The 18,196-nt window shown below is 32.1% G+C and overlaps 3 protein-coding genes across 3 annotated transcripts; 2 read left to right on the plus strand and 1 right to left on the minus strand.

The window, feature by feature from the left end:
* The first annotated feature begins 3,423 nt into the window (after positions 1–3,423).
* LOC120265851 (AT-hook motif nuclear-localized protein 1-like) lies at positions 3,424–7,105 on the plus strand. The gene is made up of 5 exons (XM_039273847.1): positions 3,424–4,079; positions 4,782–4,849; positions 5,844–5,975; positions 6,273–6,434; positions 6,519–7,105. Exons 1-5 carry the CDS (start codon positions 3,680–3,682, stop codon positions 6,801–6,803), a joined length of 1,047 nt encoding a protein of 348 aa, XP_039129781.1. The 5' UTR covers positions 3,424–3,679; the 3' UTR covers positions 6,804–7,105.
* A 1,834-nt stretch (positions 7,106–8,939) lies between these two features.
* On the plus strand, positions 8,940–13,159 carry LOC120260864 (enolase). The gene is made up of 17 exons (XM_039268442.1): positions 8,940–9,110; positions 9,210–9,273; positions 9,412–9,476; positions 9,968–10,015; positions 10,142–10,228; positions 10,328–10,408; positions 10,519–10,620; positions 10,711–10,791; positions 10,861–10,935; positions 11,083–11,145; positions 11,228–11,308; positions 11,467–11,661; positions 11,757–11,807; positions 11,893–11,981; positions 12,066–12,117; positions 12,204–12,260; positions 12,788–13,159. The coding sequence occupies exons 1-17, from the start codon at positions 9,045–9,047 to the stop codon at positions 12,866–12,868; spliced, it is 1,338 nt and encodes a 445-aa protein (XP_039124376.1). The 5' UTR covers positions 8,940–9,044; the 3' UTR covers positions 12,869–13,159.
* Positions 13,160–13,223: 64 nt separating this feature from the next.
* On the minus strand, positions 13,224–15,910 carry LOC120260873 (protein cornichon homolog 4-like). The gene is made up of 4 exons (XM_039268451.1): positions 15,823–15,910; positions 14,005–14,186; positions 13,707–13,829; positions 13,224–13,621 (listed from the first exon to the last, which is right to left on the minus strand). Exons 1-4 carry the CDS (start codon positions 15,895–15,897, stop codon positions 13,588–13,590), a joined length of 414 nt encoding a protein of 137 aa, XP_039124385.1. The 5' UTR covers positions 15,898–15,910; the 3' UTR covers positions 13,224–13,587.
* Positions 15,911–18,196: the final 2,286 nt, after the last annotated feature.

Genomic DNA, 18,196 nt, shown 5'->3' on the forward strand with positions numbered 1-18,196 from the left:
AATGAAAAAGAAAAGATAAAGCAAACTTTTTAATTTTAATTTAATTTAAAGTTAAAAATAAAATTTTTAAAAATTATTTATGTTCTAGAGATTGGGTAAATTTGAAAGATTTAAAAAAATAAAAAAATTAAAGAGGCGTAGGTAACTTCCCTCCATTTTTAATTGCAAGTTGCTTCAAAGTGGATGTTAAAAAAAAAAACATAAAACCAACCAAATAAATACAATCAAAATGCATAGTTTTTGCATGATTCATGATTTTTTTTTTTTCTTTAAATTATTCTGCCCTGAGCAAATAGTGTACCAATTGGAATTAAATTTTAAACTCTTTTGAGAAAAAAAAAAGTGTAAATACTTAATTGGATGCTTTAGTTAAAAAAATGTCAAACATATACATATACTAATATTATATGTATACATATTTACCAAGGGTATTTAGCCCAGCGGTACATGGTCCCCTTAGCACTGTGTGAAACACTAGTTCAACCCCCTAATAGTGCAAAAGAAGAAAATACAAGGCAGTTGGATATGTTCATAATTGATAAATTTTGGCTCTCTAAAAAAGTTCGAACTTCTCCATAGTGTGAAAGGTAATGATACATGGCAATTGAGCGTGCTTCTAAATAACAGATTTTGGTTGCTCAAAAGAGCTCCCCTCTTGTGCATGTCACTGACATTGGTTTATCGATTTTAGTATTAAAAAAATAAAAAACAAAAATATACACATACTCATTGGATTGGGTAATATTTGTTAATGAACTACATGGTGGGGGACCCTGAATTTATGATTTTAATATTAAATTACTCGTGAACTTATTGACCATTATTTGAGCCTCTCTTATATATATATATATATATATATAATTTAATTTTTTTTTTACCCGTTCAATAAAGTTGAAAATGTTTTTAAATTTTTCTAAAATGTGGTTCCAAATACTTCTAAATATTTTTAAAAAATTTTGTTGTGAATGTTATTATAAAATTAAATTTAAAGAATATTAGACTTCTATTAGATAATAACAATGTTTCAACTTGCAATAAAATAATTTTAAAATTTACATAATTGATATTATTGCTTTAAAAAACTCAAAGTCAAAAGAGATTTGGTATTTATATTCCATGAAATTGAAGATGTTCAATGAATCATCAATATAAATAATCAATAATTGATTTATTTTAACATTAATAAATAAATAAATAATGCATATTATATCAGGACAAACAAAGCTATTTGCCTGATTCAATGAGCACCATAAAAGCCATAAATATTAATTTAATAAACACTTATTCAATGTATGAAGACAATTCAATTCCAATAATTAATAATATACTTAAACATCTAAATAATAAATGCTTTTAAGATTACTAGTTGATTCCTGAAAATAATATTATTCAAAATTTTAATAACTATTTTTTTAATTAATGGAGAATCATTTGCATCCTTATATTCTATTGATTGATTATTTTATGATATTCATTGTTTTCTTTCCTTATTTTTTATTTATTTAGATTGGTATAAAACACAAATAAATAATTTTTATTTTATATTTATTTACAAAGAAACAAAGTGAAAGCGAAGACTTGGTGCTTATATGTTCACAAAAATCTCCCTTTAATAAATAAATAAATAAAATATATAAAATATTTGGTTGTATAATTAACATTTGCAAATATAAAATTGGGAGGCATTATTTTAATGGGAATGACTTGATGGATTACATGTTATTGCCATCTATATTTCTTGCTTTTCATTGTTATTTTAATACTCATGTAATTAATTATTAACTCACTTTATTTAGTGTGGGTTTAAATATAACTTATTAATAATTATAGGGACCATATATTATATATATATACACCTTTTTGGATGCTCTTCTTAAGCTCATTTAATCATAAGCTTATTCATGATTTGCATTGGTTTAATCATAAATTAAACTTATAAATGATTATTTGTATTTTTCTTATTAACTAAATAAAAAAAATCTCGTGATTGGAGAGAAATAGATAAATATTGAGAAATGATCAAATAAGAATTTTTTTCTTAATATAAAAAATCTCAATAATTCCTCAAATTAAATAATAATTTTAAGTTGACATTTTCATTTGGACAAAAATAATAATTTAATTTATAATCAAAGTTTAGACAAAGTTGATATATATATATGTATATATATATGTGTGTGTATATATATATATATATATTACAAAAGATTAAAGACACATTAAAAGTACTTAAATTACTTTTGACCATGGACTCTAATGAAAATCAAAGTGCACTTACAACTAAACCGAATAAAATTGAATTAAATCAAATATAAATTTATTTTATTTATGGACAAAGAATAAGGGGGAGGAATACGACATCCACTACAAAAAAAAAGTAATTAAAATATTTTATTATTTAATTAAATCAGTCCCAATCCAATTAAATTATTTTATTTGAAAAATAACCAACAACTTTCTTTTAAATAATTTAAAAAATTTCAGTGAAGCCTGAAGGAAAAAACGTTTATTATTATTTAGATAAATTTTGCAAGAATAAAAAAATGGAATTAAAAAAATTAGCAGAAAAAGAAAGTTGGCTGACCTTTTAAAGTGAGCCTGCGGCACATGTTACCGTTTTAAAGCAACGCGCACGCGCGGGATTGGGGAACTTCGTGGTAGTGGCATTCTCGTAATTACTTACAACATCAATCCCTCATTTCAAAGCTTTTTAACTTTTTATGATTTTTATCTTTTTTTGTTATCGTAAAAGGACAAGACTCCAACATTTTCAATCATAAAAATTAAGAATTATTTTTTTTTGCATATATATATGTATATATATATTAAAAAAAAAAACTAATCTTTCATCCACTTCACCTAAGTTACCTAACCCCTTAATTATTTTTAAAAAATTTAGTTTAAAAATTAAGGATTTTGGTAAATGAAAACTCATCTTTCACATTAAAATAATAAAACATATTTAAAATTAAACAATGGCATTATTTTTTCCGTAGTTTAATCACAAATAGGACAAGTGAATGATTAAGAAAATAGAGAATATTAGAGAGAAAAAAATATATAAATGATTAAAATATTAATATTTAAAAAGGGAGAAAAATAAAGGTCATATCATGTTCCCATTTCACCACTTTATTTTATTTTATTTTATTTTATTTATTTATTTATTAAATCAAAAATTTTCTTTTTTTCCGTGCATTGGACGCAAAATGATTAATAATTTTCACGCCGCGGACCGAATATCTCGATTTTTGTGGCCCTTCAAATTATTGTATAATAAAATAATAATTATTATAAAACAGTCCTTCATTTTCATGAGAATTATTTTTATTAAATTTAATATTTTATTGTATTTTTTACGATTAACCCCTTTTTATTATTTATTATTAAATAGCTCCTTTTTATTTTCGTCGTTGCTTTTGCTCTTCTTCTTCATCGTTGCTACGTCTTTTTATGTGGGTTTGAGCCGGGGATTCAGTGACGTCTCCGGCGAAAAAAACCCGGTTCACGACGGTCTGAACCGGAACAGTGAATCGGTCCGACAAAATCAAACCGGGAAAAGAAGAGTGTTTTGGTTTTCATGGAGCTTGTTGTTGGCTTTCGTAGTTGTTTAATGGCGGAAGCTCGTGGGATTTTGAGAGAGAGTTCGTTTTAGGGTTTGGTTTTTGGGAGGATAAGGATGGAAGGGAAGGGGGGAGTGCCGGCAATGATTGTGGAGGCGGCGGCGGCAGCGGCAGCGGCGGAGAAAGGGGAGGAGAGTGGGAAGGTGGGAGGGGAGAAGGTGGTGGAAGCTGTGGCAGCGCCGGTACCGGCTACGGTGGCTCCAGTGGCTCCGGTGACGGCGACGACGGTGGGAAGGGTGAGTGTGGCGATGGTGGGAGTGAAGAGGAAGAGAGGGAGGCCGAGGAAGTATGGGCCGGATGGGAGCGTGTTGATGCCGTTGAATCCGATGCCGATCTCGGCGTCGGCGCCGGCGGGCAGCTACCATGGTTCGGCGGCGGGGGGGATGAAGCGGGGTAGAGGGCGGCCGGTGGGGTTTGCTAGCTTGCCGCAGCATAAGATCGAGTTTGAGTCCGTAGGTAAAATTTCCCCAAATTTTCTACCATTTTTGGTTGTTTTCACTGATGAAATTACTTGTTTAGTATATGGATCTTTACTTTATTTGGGTAAAGATTGGAGCTTTACTGTGTTTTGAGCTTTGTTTTGCTGTAAATTTAATGGATTCTTTCGCTTTGTTTTGGAATTTTGTTTTGGTCGCTGAGGGTTTGACTTGGTTTAGAAGATAAACTTTGGATTTGGTGAGTGGGGCCTTGGATGGTTGGCCGACCAACAATTGAACTTTTGTACTTGTTTCTCAAGATGATGAAAAAGAGGCAAGAGAAGCCTTGTGGCTTGTGGGGTTGAGATGGCAACTTGGGGATTTGAATCATCTTGGAATGTTCTCTTTTTTACCAACATTTGAAACTGTACTTGTTTCTCAAAGATTAGTTTCATAAGAAGTTGGAAAGTGTGGGAACATCCTGCTACCCTACACTCTGTAAGTTACCACTGAAGAAATGCAAACATCCATGGGCCATGTTAACAATGATACCATTTGGAGTTTGGATTGCTATCTTTCTCATGGAGGCGGTTTCATCAGTGTTTACTTTTTCATTTGCTCGCATATGTATTGGCTCAGATTTGTGAGGTTCATTAAGCTAATGTCTCATGAGTTACTGTCTTTGTTCTCTTTGTTTGTATTCAGTTCAGTCTTGATACTCACCAAGGGTGTCCCCTTGCAGGTGAACTGGTGGCATGTGCTGCTGGTGCTAACTTTACTCCACATATTATAACTGTGCCAACTGGCGAGGTATCACAAGTTTGAACTTGCCTATAGTTTCTATTTAATGCTCTGCATCTCATGTATAACTGTGCTATGTGAAGTCAGTTTCATAACTTCCATTTGAATTAGAGAAAGCTGAATTGGAAGGAGTTCCTTAGATATAATGTTGACTTTGCCCTTGATAACTTGATAACAGTTGTCTTTTTCAAATCATTGCTTTATGATTGTCTGGGAAGCATCATTGTTGCTGCACGGGTTGCATATGTTAGGCGTTTCTTGATTGATCTGGTGCATGTATAGATGAATTATTGTATGCCTGTTGTCCTTGTATGGTAGCTCTTTGTATGCATAGAATATGGCTTAGTGGCCATCCTACAGGATTTAATTCAGGACATAAGCTCATGCCTCATTAGTCATTGCTGTCTTGAAGTTTGACTGTGAGAATGGATTTGATGTTTTCTTTGTGTCATATATATCAAACAATAGGGATAGTTTAATCATCATCGGTTCTTTTTTCTCAGTTTCTTTTTTGCAACTACAGTTTCTGTTAGCTACTTTGAAATACTGATGCCATGTTTCTTTTATTTGAATGATTAATAACATCAATCTTTTGAAATGAATTGTTTGTCTGGAACTATATATAGCTTTCTCTATTGCATCTTTTTGATTTTGTTCTTATTCTGCTTGTGAAGTTTGTCGTCTTGCTAAATTTTGTCGAGTTCTCATGACATTTTTGATTACTTATTTTTGGACCTGTATCCTTTTGTTGTATCTTTTTCTGGATGTGTGCCTTAAAAGTGTTTCCTGTTCAGATAAAATAAAATTCATGTTGATTAGTTTTGACATCGTGTTAGATATTACTAATAAGATCGTATATGAGAAGATTTGAGATTAAATTTATGATATAAGTTTAATCGTTGGTGTTCTATGATTTGGTAACAATTTACTGTAACAACAAAGTTTCTGGTTTTCCTTCTCAAAGCAGTGTTTTGCACTTATTAACCTTTCCAGTTGTTCTTAGGATGTCACTATGAAGATCATATCATTTTCACAGCAAGGGCCACGAGCTATATGCATTTTAACAGCAACTGGTGTCATTTCCAATGTCACCCTTCGTCAACCCGATTCCTCTGGTGGTACATTGACATATGAGGTTCAAAATCCTTCCTTGTCTAAGCAATCATTTCCTGCCTTCAAATACATCAAAGAGCATTTACGTAGTGGTTATTATTTTATAAGATGAGGACTCGAATTCCATGCTTGTTATAAAAGTATAATTAAGCTGAACTTCAATGCATAATTTTCAGAAATAATAGTGTAAGAGCTGATGAAATTGTTTTTACATTAAAGACTCAAAAGGGAATTGAGTTATTTTCCATCATCGTCGCATTGCTATTTTTATCTTTTTACTGCAGTCACCTCGAAACATATAACATCTTCAAATATTCAGGGCCGCTTTGAGCTCCTCTCTCTATCTGGTTCATTCATGCCAAATGAGAACGGAGGTACAAGAAGCCGATCAGGCGGGATGAGTGTCTCTTTGGCAAGTCCAGATGGCCGTGTTGTCGGGGGAGGTGTTGCTGGTCTTTTAGTCGCGGCAAGCCCTGTGCAGGTATAATATTTCTTCACATGATCCAATAGCATGTACTTCTCTTCACTTTTTCCTCGAAATTGTGATCAATATATGTTGTATTAGGTTGTGGTGGGCAGTTTTCTACCAAGCTACCAAATGGAACAGAAGACGAAGAGACCAAAATATGATTCTCTATCTGTATCAGTGTCAACTCCGGCAGCTGGAATCCCGGTCTCCAGTATAGAGACAGAGGAGGGTTACTGTAAGGACGAAACATACCTGAACTCAACCACCCCAAAATCAAACATTGTTGTTACCTCCTTCAAAGACTGGGCCTCGTCTGCGCACTCAGCTCCCGACACAAAGAACTCTTCCACTGATATCAACATATCTTTGCCCGGAGGCTGAAAGTTCGAAGCTCACCGCTGCAGAAACTCATCGGTTCGTGTGTGAGTTTCTCTAACTTGCCTTGCAGACTCTCATTTGCAGTTAGTTCACTGTTGTCTTATTTCTTTGTAGAAGTGCTTGATATCCAAACTTGAATGACTCTATTCCATTGTTGTTGTTTAGTATCAGTAACTAAGTTCTGTGTATCTGTTTTTAACACCTCAGTTTCAAGCAATAGTGTTGTATTCCATTAGAATTCTGATAATTCTGTACTTTGTAAAAGTTTGTTGGATTATTAATTCATCTTCTATAAATTTTTTTTTCTCTTGTTTCATTTTGACCTATTTTAGTCTTTGTATGTGAAAAAGACAAGGCATGAGTTTGTCCCAAAGTTGGCTTCTTTGAAGAGAAATACCGAAATATTGAAATAGAAGAGAAAGTTGGTGTTTTTCTTCTATTTTGGTATTTATAGAAGCTTCTTTTGGTTCCATTTGATATAATTCAAACTTGGACTTTATTTTCCTTTGGGTTTTGCTTTTTTCATTTTATTTATGAAAAAAATATATTTTTATATATAGAAAATAATTAGGGCATTTATTTAGATAACTCTGTAAAAATCCAATTTTTTTTTTAAAAAAGCTTCCATTGTGAAGACTTTTTTCATTCATTTAATTACCTTAATAATTTTATTCTCTCAAGCGAAGGTGCATAAATATAATAATTATATACTAAATATATATATATATATATATCTTTTTAAATATGATTTTATTTTATAAACTATTTTATTTCAAAGAGTATTAGTATTAAATGTTTAAGAAAATAATGATAGGGAAAATTACCAAATTTTAACATGAGTGACATAATATAAATTAGTTAATGTGTGCCATATATACATGAACTAATTTCTTCATTCAACCAAAACCAAAACATTCCCAACCGCAATGTTTGGAGGATAAATTTTTACGACCGTTAGATCATCATATAATGGTTGTTGTTTTATTGTAAAGCTAACCCTAGAGGTGAAGTTAACATCATTAACCCGGGGTATCTGAGTTCCGACAATTCAAAGCTTGCAACCCAAAGTTTATGTAAAACCATAGGCTTGATGGAGACGAGAAAAACTATTTTTGAGACTGAGATTGATGATGTGATTGTCATGCTTTACAGGCAATGTTTCTTATATAAATATCAATGGTATTGGACAAAGTTCATTCATTCTTCTTCAACTTCCCAAAGATTCTTCATTTCTCTCTATCTTATGTATTAGTATATATATATATATATAATATCATTTCATTTATTTATTTTACACATATTGAACTAAATTCAAATTAAAAATTATTAAATTGTAAAAAAAGAAACGGCACGGAAGTAGAAGCTGAAATAGTGTCACTCCCACGGATTTTGTTGTTTAATTATCATTTTTTATACATATGGGCTATACGTACCAAAAAAATCATATATGTATGAAGATATATTTGACCGACTAGCATATAGAATAATAAAAGGCTTATCATGTGCTCAAAATGTTATATAAACACCATCACCTATAATGATAAATCTTCTATCATGTAATATTAGAGAGTTGGAGAATATAATACATTCTTTGAAGACTCACAGTAGGATCCAGTATTTAATATACTGGTCCTAATGAATAGTGAGTCAATAAATAATACTTTACATCACGAGTATAGGATTTTATACTCTCGATTATCCACTCCATCTCAAAGTGAGAAATCATTGCATCATGAAGTAGTTCTTTTGTGGCTTAATTATTACGTAAAAAGTTTTAGAATGCATAATTAAATAATTAAATAAAATTTGTTTTTATTAAAAAAATGATTTAATTTCACTAGCTATAAAAGAGAGAGAGTATAACATCACCTCCACAATTTCAATATAAACCAGGGGCAATGAGGAAAGCACAAAATAAAACCAGTTCCTCTACTTTTTTTCCCAAATATAATATTAAGATATATACAGTTTATTTATTATATATATTTATGAAATAAAAATAATTTCATATTTTTTGATATATTATGTTAAAAAAAGCTTTTTAAATTAATTGTGAAATTTGAGGGACCAATAAATAATTTAAATACAAGGGGGTGGTTAGTAAAAAAAAGAGATGTTATAAGCGAAGCATTCACGAGCATCTCGTCATTCTTCACGCCCAAGTCCGCCGTCACCGACCCTTCTTTGCTTCTCTTCTCCATCTTCTTCTCCGCCTCATCGCGTCCGTAGCTTCTCGATTCTCCCATGGCGACGATCGAGCTCGTCAAGGCCCGCCAGATCTTTGACAGCCGTGGCAACCCCACCGTCGAGGTGATCGATCGTTCTTTCCTTTTGATTTCCTTTTGTTCCGATCTATGATGATGGAATTCTGAATCAATTATGGATCTATTGTTTTTTTATTCGATTTAGGCCGATGTTCGTCTGACAAATGGAATCGTGGCCCGGGCTGCTGTCCCCAGCGGCGCCTCAACTGGTACTTTCTAAACTGAGGTTTTTGGTTTGGGGTTGTGTGTGTGTGTGTGTGTGTGTTTTTTTTCCATTTTGTTTGAGTTTGGTGATGGGGATTGATTGCAGTGGTTCTTAAAGTCTTGATCTTTTGATGGTTTTGCAGGTGTGTATGAAGCTTTGGAGCTTAGAGATGGTGGATCTGATTACCTTGGAAAGGGTGTCCTCAAGGTTGCTTTCTTGTCTTTGATTCTAAATCCTTTAGTGTAAACTTCAATTAATTGTTTCTATTTTTGTTTTTCTAACTGATTTGTTGATTTTCAAGTTGTGGATTTTTTTTTCCCGTCAAATTTTCGTAAGAAAAATTAGCAAAATAAGTTAAAATTGGTTGATTGGATGTTCATTTTCTGAACTTAGATGATGTCTTAAGATTGGATTTAAGAAAGATGTTAATCAAGTTTTGAATCGATAAGGAATTGATGTGGTTGCAGAAGTAATACACTTGTTTTTTTTTTTAAATGCCAAGTCTGTTCACATTACTGGGATTAGCTTTTTTAATTCTGTCTGTATGTTTCGTTTCGGCTCATGTGAGCTATCTATTTGGTGTGTGCTTGTTGATCGCTTGCTGCTCTGTGATTTGAGAATACAATGCGTTCTCATGTATTTATAAGTTTATATGTGAGTATTCTTACTATTTGTCTATTTTTACCATTTTTTAACAGGCTGTTGAGAATGTGAACTCTATCATTGGACCTGCCTTGGTTGGAAAGGTATATTTTACACATTCCTCTCTTTACTGGGGTTCCTTCTTTACTGTCAAGATAGGAGCTTAGAAGGGATACCTGTCTGTCCATGAATATTTGATGGTTACTTCTGGAGTGTTTCTCATATTGCAGGATCCTACAGAACAGACTCTGATTGATAACTTCATGGTGCAAGAGCTTGATGGAACTAAAAACGAGTGGGGTTGGTGCAAGCAAAAGGTTCTGTGTAGCTTAATAAAATTCTCTTGTCTAGAATATAGATGCATGTTCTGTGACATCCTTTCGCTGATTGTGTTCTGATTTTATTTGTGAAAACAGCTTGGTGCAAATGCCATACTGGCTGTATCATTGGCTGTATGCAAAGCAGGAGCTATGGTGAAGGGGATTCCACTCTACCAGGTTTGTAATCTTACTATTAGTTTCTTCTGTGCCATTTACTGATTTGGTTAAATTTTCTGACATTTTGTGAAGTAGTTTTAATGATGGTGTTCCCATCTTCTTTCATGCAGCATATTGCTAATCTTGCTGGGAACAAAACCCTTGTGTTGCCTGTACCTGCATTCAATGTGATTAATGGAGGATCACATGCTGGAAATAAGCTTGCTATGCAGGTAACTTGGTGTGACGTACACCATTCTGAATAATCGTTTATGTTAATTTGTGTTTAATACATGCTTACTGTAGTAAACAAACAAATGCAGGAGTTTATGATACTTCCAGTAGGGGCTTCTTCATTCAAGGAAGCCATGAAAATAGGTGCTGAAGTGTATCACCACTTGAAGGTAAAGATATTCAGATTATAATTTTTTCCTTTAACAATGCAATTTATTTTCTTCTCTCTTCTTTTGTAGTCTGTGATCAAGAAGAAGTATGGGCAAGATGCTACTAATGTTGGTGATGAAGGTGGCTTTGCTCCTAACATTCTGGTAGACAACTCTTTAGTTGGTGATATTTCTGAGTAACAAGTTGCAAAAAAAAATTTGTCTTAGACATTTTTAGTTGTTGAACAATTAGAAGAAATTGAAGTCTACCTTTATCTAATTTCTTCTCTATTACTGGTATGAAATTTACAGGAGAACAAAGAAGGCCTTGAACTGTTGAAGACAGCTATCGCAAAAGCTGGATATACTGACAAAGTATTCATTAGTTTTTCCTACCTTTTTACTCAAGTTCATGTCCTTGTCAGTCAATGCTCAGCATGCTTGCACTTTGTGACAGGTTGTGATTGGTATGGATGTTGCTGCTTCTGAGTTTTATAATGACAAGGATAAGACCTATGATCTGAACTTCAAGGAGGAGGTAGTTTTATCTTGATGATTCTCTTAGTAATAGCCCTGGGCATTTCATATGCTGCCATACTGTTGTATTTGAAATTGTGTTGCTTTTCATTTTTAATCTACTTTGAAATCATCATATTGCTATTTTGATCATGCTGATTGTGCAACTTATTTCTCCAGAATAATGATGGGTCGCAAAAAATATCCGGAGACAAGTTGAAAGACCTCTACAAGTCCTTCGTAAAAGAGTACCCAATTGCCTCCATAGAAGATCCATTTGATCAGGATGACTGGACTCACTATGCGAAGCTAACTGCAGAGATTGGAGAGCAAGTACAAATTGTTGGAGATGATCTTCTTGTGACCAATCCCACTGTATGTGATTATATAATAATTGTTTTATGTCCTGTTGGAAAGAAAGGTTTAGCTTTTATGATCGAACCTTGATATCAATCATTTTGTTCATGCAGCGTGTTTCAAAGGCTATTAAAGAGAAGGCGTGCAATGCCCTTCTTTTGAAGGTATTTTGTCTTTCTCTCTCTGTGAATATATGAGTCATTAATTTAAATTACTGAATTGAATTGTTTCTTTTGCATTGGTGTTCAGGTAAATCAAATTGGATCTGTAACCGAGAGCATTGAAGCTGTGAAAATGTCAAAGCATGCTGGCTGGGGTGTTATGGCAAGCCACCGAAGGTAAGAGTTACAGTTTTGTCCTTGATTTTGCTAGCATAGTTCTTACTGTTATCATTAATACTGACCTGTGCTTCTTGGTTTTAGTGGTGAGACAGAGGATACCTTCATTGCTGACCTTTCTGTTGGTTTGGCAACGGTGAGATTGCACGTCTTCTAAACACCATTATAGATTCAATCCAATTTTTACTTGTCTGCTTATAGACGCCTGCTTGCCAAAAACAGGGACAAATCAAGACCGGAGCTCCATGCCGTTCCGAGCGCCTTGCCAAATACAACCAGGCAAGTTCCTATTCTATGTTGGTTTTTTTTTCTCTTATGTGCCCCACAAAAATAGATAATTACTATTGCTACTTCTTGGGCTTAAGTAATGCAGGTACTGCACAAGGGCTCATGCTCTCGTGAATAAGCTCCTTTTGAACCAACTCCATCAAATAGTATTATTCCTGTGTAAAGACCATATTTGTTTATATACCCCTGACTAGAAGTCAACTAAAATTTTTATTGAAAACACCATAGTGTTTGTCATTCACTTCATCATCAAAGATAAATGTCATCTAAGATTTTTTTGAGTTTAACCATCGGGGTATATAAACAAATAGAATTGTTTTGCATGCGAATTTGAGCAAATGTGATTTTTTCCCCTCAGCATTATTAGCAATTACCAACCCTGTGAAATTTACTTTTGCTTATATTCCTCACTTGCTATAAAATATCATGACAGCACTTGAGCACTGCCATCTTAAAATCTTAGTTGATCATCATGAGAAAAATTGGATTTCTTACTTTGTTCTCTTTCCCCACGACAGCTTCTGAGGATCGAAGAGGAGCTTGGTGATGCAGCAATCTACGCCGGCCCTAAGTTCAGGGCACCTGTGGAACCTTACTAAGGGGAGAGTTGATAATCCTGGCATCAATAACTTTCGGTTCAGTGTCACTACTTTTCTTCTTCTACCTCTGAGACTAGTAAAACAATAAAATTTTGTTTCCCTGTATTAATCTATGTCAAACTTATGGTCAACTCTATGGTTGTAATTGGGTCCATATACACAGTATTTTAGGGCTCAGTGTTTCCCAGGTATGTTTTGAGTGTATTGTTGAGTACTTTTGTTTGTATAATCTCAGCACTTTGAGTCTCTGTTTTTGGAAACAGAGAAGAATAAATTTCCAGTACTAATAAATATGTGTATGCATTCATAATTAGCAACCTAATTATAAAAAAAAAAGATGTTCTTTACATGTATATATCCTTTTAAAAATCTGAAATTGTGTATGTTCTTGTAAATTTTAACCTTTCATATTTAACCAAAAGTTGCATCCACTAATAAAAAGATTATAACAAGGGGAAAAATGGTTTAACAATCTAGATGTATTTTTGTGTGGTCTCAGCTAACAAAAAAATTAAAAAAAAAAAAATAGAAAGTGAAAATAAGTAATGAACAAACAGTAATTTCCTTCCAAAATAAGCAGCTCTTCTCAATGGATTGAAGAAATCAGGCTGCTTTTCTTTCCCTTTGCTGCACAACCATGAACCATGGAACATCAACAAATCAAGTAACCCGAATCGAATTGTTAGTCCGACAGTAATCGGCAAATCACGATCCTTAGACTAATAATTTTCGTTCATCATTTTCACAACCATCCTGCATGTTTAAACAAAGAAAAAAATCATCACTAAGAACAATTTGATTCTCAATTATAAAACAGCAGCAAAAGTTCCACACTTACAAGAAGGATGATAAAAAAAAGAGGAACATATAATAGCCAAGCTTCACAAGCCGCACTTTTTTTTCCCGGCCGAGCTGGTAAAAAACTTCAGTTGCATAAACAATATGTTGCCGATGCATGTATCTGTAAAATGAGAACACCGTAGTGTTCCGAATTGATCAATGCACATCATTAATTCAGAAACTAATTATATTGATCAATGCTATAAGGAAATAGTTTTTGTGTAAGTATATTGTTCGGAAAATAACAATGAATTGCAAGACCTGATGCCGAGAGAAGTATGAGGAAGAGGAGTTACCGGCGAAAATGATAGTAGAGGAGAGGAACACACAAGAGAAACAAGACCCAATTCTGAGAGAAGAGGAAGCATGAGATTAAAATTCCTTGCAAGGCAAACTCAGGTAAAACCATGCTATTAATCTCTGATGCGAAGTCGTATGTGTTCGTATAATCCATTTCAAGGTCTGCACAACACATGAGCTGAAACCATACAGACATGAAAAGAAAAAAAAATTAAAACAAAAAGATCAAGCTAGATTTTAAGTTGCATATATATTACAAACAAAAGGAGCACAACAAATACTAATGAAGAGCAAGCTCTCGTATGCAGTTAAAGTGTTTGTATAACCATAACGACATCAAGAAAACTTTGAATTTAGTACGTAAACGATGACTTTTAATCACATCAAATACGAGATAATATTGTACCAAGATGCTCTGAAATGCTGGAATATGTTGCAACATGTAACAACGTTTTGAGGGTCACTTGATAACAATGATAAGTCTGTTAAAGAGGGTAAAGGAAAATAAAAGGATGAATGTAACAAAACAATCAAGAAGGTACATAACAATGAACAAAGACTCTAAAACAAATAGAAACTATTGAAGGCATTAACAACAAAATAAACATGAAACAAGAGAACCTCAATTAACCATATAAACTTCAAACAAAGTCCAAAGTTTACCTTTCAAAAACTTTCAAATTAAAGTACCACCTAAAAACTTTTGAATTGAACATTTAATGTGTTAAGGTGTACAAGGGAGCATAATCATTATCGTTGTTTATTCTACTTGATTTTGTCAATCCAAGAGTAAGTTGGCCGATTTAACCTCAAACACTGAGAAAAATTCTACTTATTAGAAAACAGGCTTTTCGGCATAACACCAATTCAAAGTGCAACAGAGTTAGAGCTCAGGAACTAGTAACTAGTAAGAATCCAGGAGTAAGTTTTGACCGATTTAACCTCAAACACGGAGATAAATTCTACTAATTGGAAAACACGCTTTTCGGCATAATGGCAATTGAAAGTGCAATAGAGTTAGAGCTTAGGAACTACTAACTAGTAACGGAGATAAATTCTACTAATTGGAAAACACGCTTTTCGGCATAATGGCAATTGAAAGTGCAATAGAGTTAGAGCTTAGGAACTACTAACTAGTAAAAAGATATTTTAGAAGGCAAAACTTGCAATAATAAAACCCTAACTTTTTCTCTTTTATGCTCCAAATTAAAGTGATAAGCAAAAACCAAATAATTACTCTGTATATGGTAACAAAAAAAATGAGAACACATCCCACAAAATTAGGGTTTTCAAAATTCTAATCTTGTCTAGAGTTTGTTTGTTTGTTTTTTTTTTAAAATAACAGACGACAAACGCCCTTTTTTATTAATATAGACAGTATCAAAGAATACCGGAGTCTGGATGTACAGTATATGTACAGTACAAGAATAATATAAGAATCCCGGATGAACAATGTATGAACAGTACTGCCGCCATGGGAGAGATTCGAACCCATGATCTCTCCTTTACACTTTGTCTAGGGTTTGTGAAAGCAAAAATTAATCAGAAAATTAATCAGAAAATTAATCAGAAAAAAAAACCTCACTTCAAAGCTCAAAGAGATAACCCTAATTAAAACAGGAAGTGAAAAACTCAATTCAATGTATACCATATGCATCAAATTGTTCTTGCATTTAGTGATGTCACACAAATTAGAGCAAGAAAAACTCATACTCAAAGATCAAAACTAAGAATCCAACACATGAAATCAATATAATCATAAATTAAAAATTTCTAGGGTTAGAGTTAGGGTTAGGGTTTGGGAATGTGAATACCTGGTACACAGTGAGCAGGAAGAGAGCCATAATTAGCAAGAAGACGAAGAGCCATAAGATTATCACAAAAAGCATGACTTCTTCGTTGACTTTAGTAGTCAACAAGACGATATTTTGACGAAGGGTTGACTTTGAAGACAAGCTGTTGTATATTTTTATAATAACATTAGGTTTGTAAATCCAATTCTTGGGCAAACTCGAATTCTTATTTGATTAAAATTTTCATATATATATTATCTATTATGATTTTTTATTAATTAAAGTAAAATTATTTAAAGTCAATTTTAAAAATATTGCTGTAAATTTATTGTGCTGTGGGATGTGTTTTGAGATTTTTGTGTTTGAATTTATATTTTACATAAAATTTTCTATATTTTTATTAACATATATATATATATATATATATATATATATTAGAATTAGAATTAGAATTTTATTATTTTTCATTAATGATAAATGGAGCACTTCTTTTTTCACATAGGCATATACAAATCTATTTAAATTTTTTTTTAATTGCCAATGATCTCTTGATTTATTAATATCAAATCTTCTGCTCAGAATATTTGTGTTATTACCAAGAATAAAAATTTAAACTTTAGATTACGCAGAATAAGACTACATACATATTGAGATATTAACTTCATATTTATACGCATCCTAATATGATATATATTTTTTATATAAAAAAAATAGTAATGAGTTTGAAACCATATTTTTTTTTAGAAAAAAATCGTAATAAGTTTGAAAGTCATAGACATTGAAATTGATGCAGCATTTTTTAGTTAATTATTCCCAACAAAAAAATGCGTAAAACAAAGTTTAAATAAAGAATGTACTTTAACTAGTTGTTTAAATAAATATGCCATACATAAACATATATTATACTCTAGACTCATTACCATCCACTCAATATGCTTTAAGAAAGTGATGCGGAAACAAACCCAAAAGAAAAGAAGTAAACAAGAGAAACATGCACCCATAGAAAGGACAAAATAGATGAAATGAAAAGGATCATATCAAATGAAAAGTAGAATAGGAAATAGGGTAATGACATGATACCTATGCATCATATCAAATGAAAAGGATCATATCAATAAAGTAAACTTTTTTTTTTTTAATGTAAATATTATGTTTGAGATTAGTTGTTGAGATGTGGCTTTTTTTTTATTTAATATTGTTTTTTAAATTTATTATTAAAATAAATATTTTTGTAATTATTTATGAAAATAGGTATTTTTTTAATATTAAACTTTAGTTTATTTTAAAAAAATTATAAGTTACACTAGTTTTTTAGTATTATTTTTAAAAAACCACGGGTGTTTACTAATTTTTAATACTAATTAAAAAAATGATGATACTACTAGTTTTTTAAATAAAAAAAATAATTTTACATTCAAGCCCTTATAATTTTATAATAATTTTTTATAGTTGTTATATTCTCATTTTTACTTTCACTAATCCTAAATGATAAAAATTATTGGTAATATTCCATTAAAAATTTAATAGATAAAAATTGTGGTGATTAAAATTTTAATACATAAAAATTAAAATTATCTCCAAATATTAGAATAGTCAAACCTATAACTGTTATAATAGGTGAAAGCATTATTGGGGGTTGATGGGACAAATTATCGGTGGCAGGTGACACTTACCCCATTCAAGAAAGGTCAAAGTTGCCTCAATCATTTGACAACAAACGTAGAAAGTATGGTCATATAACCACCAATTTAGCAGAATGTGTTAACTCAATATTAAAAAGTATAAGGAACCTTTTTATAACAGCCTTAATTAAATCAACTTACTTTCAACTTGCTGAGTTATTAATAAAAAAATGTGTACACCCACAAGCTCAGATTGCATCAGGTCAAATATTCTCGGAAGCACTAATGAAGACAATTTAAGAAAATCAACAAATAGTATGTGACATTTATATTAGTCAATTTGATCGTGAAGAAAATTTTTTTATGGTAGATGAAATGGCATCACCTCAGTGCGGTGGTATAGTTGACAGTTACTGCATTGATTTGAGAAGATGGTGTGATTGTAGTGAGTTTTAAACATTACATTTTCCTTGTCGCCATGTTCTTGTAGCGTATGGATACATTCATCTACATTAGCAGGCGTATCTAAATAATGTTTGTAGACTTGAGACATTTTTTAATGTATACCATAAAGAGTTTCAGCCAATATCAAATGAGAGATACTGAAACCTCTATAATAATCCATGTCTATATGTTGATCTTACAATGTGAGGGCCACTTTTAAGGCGCCAAAATTCACCATAATTCATAATGAGATGAACATAAAGAAAGACAGTGAGTCAAAACATTGTGGTTTATGTCGCAATAAAGGTCACAGCCGTCAAATTGTCTGA

The sequence above is a fragment of the Dioscorea cayenensis genome, chromosome 1 (genome assembly GCF_009730915.1).
Source record: "Dioscorea cayenensis subsp. rotundata cultivar TDr96_F1 chromosome 1, TDr96_F1_v2_PseudoChromosome.rev07_lg8_w22 25.fasta, whole genome shotgun sequence".
NCBI lineage: Eukaryota > Viridiplantae > Streptophyta > Magnoliopsida > Dioscoreales > Dioscoreaceae > Dioscorea > Dioscorea cayenensis.

Coding starts and splice junctions, on each gene's coding strand:
- LOC120265851 (XM_039273847.1), top strand. CDS start 3,680: ATGGAAGGGAAGGGGGGAGTGCCGGCAATGATTGTGGAGGCGGCGGCG. Junction 4,850..5,843: donor TAACTGTGCCAACTGGCGAG/GTATCACAAGTT, acceptor AGTTGTTCTTAG/GATGTCACTATGAAGATCAT. Junction 6,435..6,518: donor TCGCGGCAAGCCCTGTGCAG/GTATAATATTTC, acceptor ATGTTGTATTAG/GTTGTGGTGGGCAGTTTTCT.
- LOC120260864 (XM_039268442.1), top strand. CDS start 9,045: ATGGCGACGATCGAGCTCGTCAAGGCCCGCCAGATCTTTGACAGCCGT. Junction 10,936..11,082: donor GCTTTGCTCCTAACATTCTG/GTAGACAACTCT, acceptor TGAAATTTACAG/GAGAACAAAGAAGGCCTTGA. Junction 11,808..11,892: donor GCAATGCCCTTCTTTTGAAG/GTATTTTGTCTT, acceptor ATTGGTGTTCAG/GTAAATCAAATTGGATCTGT.
- LOC120260873 (XM_039268451.1), bottom strand. CDS start 15,897: ATGCTTTTTGTGATAATCTTATGGCTCTTCGTCTTCTTGCTAATTATG. Junction 14,187..15,822: donor TCCTGCTCACTGTGTACCAG/GTATTCACATTC, acceptor GTATGGTTTCAG/CTCATGTGTTGTGCAGACCT. Junction 13,622..13,706: donor TTTTTTTTATCATCCTTCTT/GTAAGTGTGGAA, acceptor TTAAACATGCAG/GATGGTTGTGAAAATGATGA.